The following is a 7,500-nucleotide window of genomic DNA, read 5'->3' on the forward strand; positions in this document are numbered from 1 at the left end:
CAGTCTTCAGATATGGAGGTGTGTTTGGGCAGCCTCAGTCTTCAGATATGGAGGTGTGTTTGGGCAGCTTCAGTCTTCAGATATGGAGGTGTGTTTGGGCAGTCTTCAGATATGGAGGTGTGTTTGGGCAGCTTCAGTCTTCAGATATGGAGGTGTGTTTGGGCAGCTTCAGTCTTCAGATATGGAGATGTGTTTGGGCAGTTCCAGTCTTCAGATATGGAGGTGTGTTTGGGCAGGTGTGTTTGGGCAGTCTTCAGATATGGAGGTGTGTTTGGGCAGTTCCAGTCTTCAGATATGGAGGTGTGTTTGGGCAGTTCCAGTCTTCAGATATGGAGGTGTGTTTGGGCAGTTCCAGTCTTCAGATATGGAGGTGTGTTTGGGCAGGTGTGTTTGGGCAGGTGTGTTTGGGCAGTCTTCAGATATGGAGGTGTGTTTGGGCAGTTCCAGTCTTCAGATATGGAGGTGTGTTTGGGCAGGTGTGTTTGGGCAGGTGTGTTTGGGCAGTCTTCAGATATGGAGGTGTGTTGGGCAGGTGTGTTTGGGCAGGTGTGTTTGGGCAGTCTTCAGATATGGAGGTGTGTTTGGGCAGGTGTGTTTGGGCAGTCTTCAGATATGGAGGTGTGTTTGGGCAGGTGTGTGTGGGCAGCTTCAGTCTTCAGATATGGAGGTGTGTTTGGGCAGCCTCAGTCTTCAGATATGGAGGTGTGTTTGAGTAGTTTCTGGAGCTCTCCTGGTTCAGTTCCTCTGGTCTCCAGCTCCAGATCTCAGCATTACTTTTGGCTCTGGCTCTAGATTTCGGCTGGTGGTGTTTGGGTCTCTGCTGGAGTCTAGATCAGTAACGCCGCACCGTCCCTCTGGCCACTTTCCTTTAATTAATCCTGCTTGCCCTCTGCAGACTGCACTGCCTAATTAACACAGCTCTGTCTCTGACATCTGAAGGGGTTTCCTCTAATGAGCAGCAAAAGCTGACTTTGATCTCAGCGGAGTGCTCACCTTTCCAGCCCCCTGAGGAATGTCACTCTGCTGGAAACTCCATTACTCCCACTGCAGACAGAGGCCCAGCAGACCACAGAGCAGCACATACCAGCAATGCTGTACCATGGTCTGATCAAAAAGCTTTATAGGGTTCATTCATGACTGTAAACATCTAGACATTTCTACACATGCTTTGTAAATCAATAAATCAATGTTCCTCTTAAGGATAAAGACACTTGTTGACACTTTGATTGGTTGAAATCACCATGAAATGACTTCTTATGTTGATATCTGTGCACTTCATTATATTGTAAAACTTAAATTGCCCTCTTGATATTTTATCAAATACCATAACCATTCCTCCCCTCAAAACAACTTTTCGTTGCTTCCGTTCACAGGGGATGCATTTAGGGTGGGGCTATCAGTACTTTAGGGTGGAGCTATCAGTCAGCTAGGGCAGGGCTATCAGTCCTTTAGGGCAGAGCTATGAGTAATTTGGGTGGGCTGTCAGGGCGTTTCTCTTTTCTGTCCTGCTTTTGTCAATCTTTTTCATTTTGTTAGCCACACCCAACTTCCAAGGATACAATCAGTTCCTGAAGGACGAACTCAAGCTCATTTTTCTCATTTCAGGACCGTTTCAAGCAGATGTACATCACAATAGAGGAAACAAGGACAATCTTAATTTGTGCTTCCATCATGCCAGCCTAATGAGCTCTGTTTGAAATTGGTGTGGGTGGGTCATATGGTAATGAGCTGTTGTGATTGTGTGGGGTGTTATATGTTAATGAGCTCTGTTAATGTTAATTCAAGTCATCTTTATTTCTAAAGCACTCTCACTGCGTACACCGAGTCAAAGCAGCTTAACATGGATGAAAAGGAAAATAAAAACCCACAACAATACTTAAAAATGAGAACATTTCAGCAGGTCAGAGCTCAGTTACGATTGGTGTAGGTGGGTCATATGTTAATTAGCTCAGTTACGATTAGTGTGGGTGGGTCATATGTTAATTAGCTCAGTTACGATTAGTGTGGGTGGGTCATATGTTAATGAGCTCAGTTACGATTGGTGTAGATAGGTCATATGCAAATGAGCTCAGTTACGATTAGTGTGGGTGGGTCATGTGTTAATGAGCTCAGTTCTGATTAGTGTGGGTGGGTCATATGTTAATGAGCTCAGATATGATTAGTGTGGGTGGGTCAAATGTCAATGAGCTCAGTTCTGATTAGTGTGGATGGGTCATATGTTAATGAGCTCATTTCTGATAAGTGTGGGTGGATCATATGTTAATGAGCTCTGTTATGATCTGTGTGGGTGGGTCATATGTTAATGAGCTCATTTCTGATAAGTGTGGGTGGATCATATGTTAATGAGCTCAGATATGATTAGTGTGGGTGGGTCATATGTTAATGAGCTCAGTTCTGATTAGTGTGGGTGGGTCATGTGTTAATGAGCTCAGTTCTGATTAGTGTGGGTGGGTCATATGTTAATGAGCTCAGTTCTGATTAGTGTGGGTGGGTCATATGTTAATGAGCTCAGTTTAGATTGGTGTGGGTGGGTCATATGTTAATGAGCTCATGGCTGTTTTGTTTGTGTACTGTAGCTGTAATAAGTGTTCTGGATATACTGGATGTGTCACAGTACAGTCCCAGCACAAACTTTATTACTTTGCAAACTTTATAAATGTTCTATTTATTGTTTAATGTTTGTAAACTGTTGTAACCTAACAGCAGACTGTGGGCGGAGTCTATTGAGTGACAGCTGAATACACCAACCTCTGCTAGACAGCATGCTGTCAGGCTCGTATTTCTCCACCAACGCCTGCACTTGCTCAGCTTTGAGATGCGGGTACAGGATCTCATTCAGGCGAGAATCTCTCTGTTTGTTGTTCAGGAAATCTGTCATCTGTTCCACGGTGAGGTACGGACGACTCTTAGCGCCGCTACACAGAGACAGAAATACACAAGTTGAAACACTTCAGCAGTCAAAGTCAACTAAAGACCTAATGCAAAATCAGTTTGTCTTAGCATCAGTCTTGCGTGTTTGTGTATTTCCTACAGCTCCTCGTCTTAATGTGATGATTAAACATGATTCAGGCTATTTCAATTCTCAACATGTTTAAACCCACATGTTGTGACGGGTCCAGTGTCTAGCTATGCAACTAGTTAGACTTGATCCAGCCGTATTTAAATGTGTTGTGGCATTTGTAGTGTACTTCAGGAGAAATACAGTCAGAGCAGGTATTTTAATCAGTAAACTTCTTATTGAGTGCTGGTTTGTTCTGTTCTTCTTAAATACTTTCATTAGTTTACATGATATCTTCACAGTATCCTTCATTTGATGCTGATCCTCTTCCAGAGTCAGCTCTTGTGAGGCCTAATGTATTGAGCAATATCAATGCTTCTGTATTAATTGAAACTAAAGTTGGACATGTCTTCTATCCCCTCACATGTCTGGGGTTTGTTGTTGCAGGTTTGTCTGGCTCAGTAGTTTGTTGTTCATGCTCTGCCTGAGAAACAGCAGCAGCTCTCTTCAGTGATGACACCTTGTGGACAAACTGAGGAGTGCAGAACTCTAAGTGCATGTGTGTGAGCTGCTTACACACGCCACACACACTAACAAACCCGAGCAGGACACTACAGTGTGTGCATAAACTGCAAACTATACTTTGGGAATTAGAACATGAGGTGTGAGTTTCCCCATCACACATGAAGAGAACTAACATGTCTGAGAAGATGGTATCGATGTCGTTGCGTGGACAGATGTTGTTCAGCAGATGTCGGTACACGTCCGGTGTGAAGGCGTCCTGAGGAATGCTGTCAGTCTGTGGGACAAGTAGACAGATAAAAGCACTAACTGTAGATGAGAAATAACAACACACCAACTGTTAGAACAGGGGTCCACTAGGGGGAGCTAGGGCACCATATATATTACACTGTTATATAAATAAACAAATAAACAAGTAAATAAAAAACTTTAATAAATAAATAAACTTAAATAAATAAACTTTAATGAATAAATAAATTATATAAGCTTAAATAAATAAACAAACTTAAATAAATAAACTTAAGTAAATAAATAATCAAACTTAAATAAATAAATAAACTTTAATAAATAAATAAATTATATAAACTTAAATAAATAAACAAACTTAAATAAATAAACTTAAGTAAATAAATAATCAAACTTAAATAAATAAATAAACTTAAATAAATAAAAAATAAATAATTAAACTTAAATAAATAAATAAACTTAAATAAATAAAAAATAAATAAACAAACTTAAATAAATAAACTTAAATAAATAAAAAATAAATAAACTTAAATAAACTTAAATAAATAAATAAATAATTAAACTTAAATAAATAAATAAATAAATAAATAATCAAACTTAAATAAATAAACTTAAATAAATAAATAAATAATTAAACTTAAATAAATAAATAAATAAATAAATAATTAAACTTAAATAAATAAATAAACTTAAATAAATAAATAATCAAACTTAAATAAATAAACTTAAATAAATAAATAAATAAATAAATAATCAAACTTAAATAAATAAACTTAAATAAATAAATAAATAATTAAACTTAAATAAATAAATAAACTTAAATAAATAAATAAATAAATAATCAAACTTAAATAAATAAACTTAAATAAATAAATAAATAAATAAATAAATAATCAAACTTAAATAAATAAATAAACTTTTATAAATAATGAAACTTAAATAAATAAAATAAACTTAAATAAATAAATAAACTTAAATAAATAAACTTAAATAAATAAATAAATAAATATGTAATATTTAAATTAGATAATAATAAATAATAAAACACCTGATTTAGATAAAGGAAGCATTAAACAAATCTAATATAATAATGGGGCAGGCCACAGTCTAATGCTCCAAAGGTTGCAGGTTCGAGTCGCAGCACTGGCAGGGAATAATGGTATAAACGGGAGAATAAGCAGCGCTCTCGCCATCCTCAACATCATGCTGAGAGTCACTTTGGAGAAAAGCGTCTGCTAAATGCTTAAATAATACAGCAATAAACTAGAGCTGCTAATGATGATTTGGCCATTTTAACAGGCGGTATCCACACCAAATGATGCCTAAAATAGATTCCCTTTATATTTGAGCATGTGTGTGCCCTGTATGAGGATGAGGATCATACGTGGTGCTGTAAAACACTGAAACCCCTCTGTTAGAAACTTGTCATTAATGAAGATGAGTCCTCATGGAGAGTCTGAACAGAAGCAGAAGCGTTCCCTTTCACAGCACAACCTAAAGCATCAGCAGATATAACAACACAGAGTCTGCTGCTGTACTGTGGCTCTGCAGAATCAAGGTGTTCTCACCCGTCCGGTGGGCAGGCCGCAGACCTCCAGAGAGCTCTCCACTTTCCGTCTGTCAGCGGGCAGCAGGGGGAAAATGCTGGAACACAGAACACATGATGAGGAGCTGCTCATCTGCTCCACACACACACACACACACACACACACACACACACACACACACACACACACACACACACACACACACGCAGATACACACTTTTTCACAGGAACGGAGCCCCAGGACGTGAGCTGCAGAGTCAGTCTGGAGTACCTGTGAACAGCAGATCAGAGTCAGATGAGTTACGAGTCCTCCATCGACACACAGACTGATGTCAAACAACTAGCGTTGACCAAAGGGACAGTGTGTAGTCTTGTGTAGTGTTCAGCATTAGGGATACACACACACACACACACCTGCAGTGTCTCTACACTCATTCTAAACAGGACTAACCCTGCACACACTGAATCTCTCAGCTTATGGCAGTGATTATTATTCCTCATGATGTATTCTCTCTCCTCGACCGCCTCACACTGATCCTGCGCGCTGAATCAGGTAACTGCTGGAAGCACACACAGATCTCCCCATAACTCACGGCTCCAGGAGCTTTTTATTGGTCTGTATGTTTGTTTGGACTTTATTAATCCCAAAGGGAAACTGACATGTCACAGCAGAGCTCTCCGTACTATAAAATAATTACAATTCATTATTTAATGAAACAATAATATTAATAAAACATTCATACTGCACACGAGCAGCACGAGTCCATATCTACAGCAGTTACAATTCAGCATCACTCATCCAATAGGACTTTGATTATACGTCTGTGTTTCTGTACTGTGTGTGTGTGTGTGTGTGTGTGTGTGTGTGTGTGTGTGTGTGTGTGTGTGTGTGTGCACTTAAGGGTAATGAATTGTATGTTTTATTTAATGCCATGTCAGCAACCAAGGCTATATCATGACAAGAACACTTCTTTAATTAATAGATGATTAAAAACAACACACAAACGAATCCACAAATTAAATCAGGTTTTTAAGTGTTAATACCAACCCAGGCTCATTCTGAAAACCCCAGACTCGTCCCGAGAGCTTCGTAGTTTTGCAGTTTTTGTTTTCGCGAATCCACGAGAGGCCGCTGCGTGCGCTTTTTCGTATCTCAAATTTCTCTCGCGAGTGCGGTTCGCGCCTGCGCTGTTCTAGCGTAAACCCACCAGAGGCCACTGTCGACCGAGCGTCTGTCTGACTGGATGACTGACTGGCTGGCCGACCAATCGACAGACCCACCCTCCTCCTTCCCTAAACCCAAGCAATTTTATCGATTGACCCGCCCACCCACTTACTTCCCTAAAACCCAATAACGATTGGCGTCCAGAGAAAGAAAAGCCCTCGTCTGATTTTTACCACGTTTTTGGATTTTACCGCATTCTTAACCCTGTTTATTCACTCGTTCATTGTTCATTGATTTCTGGAACCGCTCTTCCCCGGACTCAAACCCCGTGGTCATCTCCTCTCTGCATCTCAAGTCCGCCGAATGTAAACGACGAGCTAACTGGACAAACTGGTTGCGGCGGGAACCCCCGGCTACATAATTGGCTGGCTCCAGAAACGTCCGTGGGACTACGTTTTCAGAATGAGCCTGAGTTGGGTAATGTGAAAATATTTCCTGGTGTCTGCTCAAAATGTCCAAGTTCAGTGTGGTTTAATAATCACTACTGAGATTCCAAACACTGAAGAGCAAATCCAACCATGCGCAGCTCTACAGATCCTGAACTATGTAAGCCAGTGGCGACAGCGGAGAGGGAAAAACTTCACTAATTGGCGAAAGTGAAGAATTAAAAACCTGGAGAGAAGCCAGGCTCAGTTGGGCACGACCATTTCTCCTCTAACCAAACGTCTTGTGCAGAGCTGCAGTCTAGGCGCTGGAGAAGCTGGACGTCAGCGAGACTCATCTGTCCCTGGAGCGTCACAGGTATCAGTCTCATGCTCTCCACTCCTCCATGACCACCACACCAGCTGCTCAGGATACGGCCTGGTCCAGGATTATGGAAACCTTGGGATCATCTCGTCGCTGGTCTTGGATCGAATCAAATCAAATCAAAAAGACAGCAGGAACATGTTCTTTCCTGATGAGCCCGTCTCTGATATAGGTTTCCAATCGAATGAATAGATCCAGTGTGCTCTTTCCACGTC

At 40.4% G+C, this 7,500-nt stretch overlaps 1 protein-coding gene across 1 annotated transcript in view; it reads right to left on the bottom strand.

Moving 5' to 3' along the window:
* Positions 1–7,500, bottom strand: part of LOC130247436 (1-phosphatidylinositol 4,5-bisphosphate phosphodiesterase beta-1) — a 41,201-nt gene that overhangs the window by 19,401 nt on the left and 14,300 nt on the right. The window contains exons 5-8 of the mRNA XM_056480657.1: positions 5,531–5,584; positions 5,335–5,410; positions 3,697–3,797; positions 2,749–2,915 (exon numbers count right to left, since the gene is read on the bottom strand). Coding sequence (XP_056336632.1) covers positions 2,749–2,915; positions 3,697–3,797; positions 5,335–5,410; positions 5,531–5,584 — 398 coding nt within the window. The remainder of the gene's footprint in view (positions 1–2,748; positions 2,916–3,696; positions 3,798–5,334; positions 5,411–5,530; positions 5,585–7,500) is intronic.

Source organism: Danio aesculapii, chromosome 20, assembly GCF_903798145.1.
Source record: "Danio aesculapii chromosome 20, fDanAes4.1, whole genome shotgun sequence".
Taxonomy (NCBI): domain Eukaryota; kingdom Metazoa; phylum Chordata; class Actinopteri; order Cypriniformes; family Danionidae; genus Danio; species Danio aesculapii.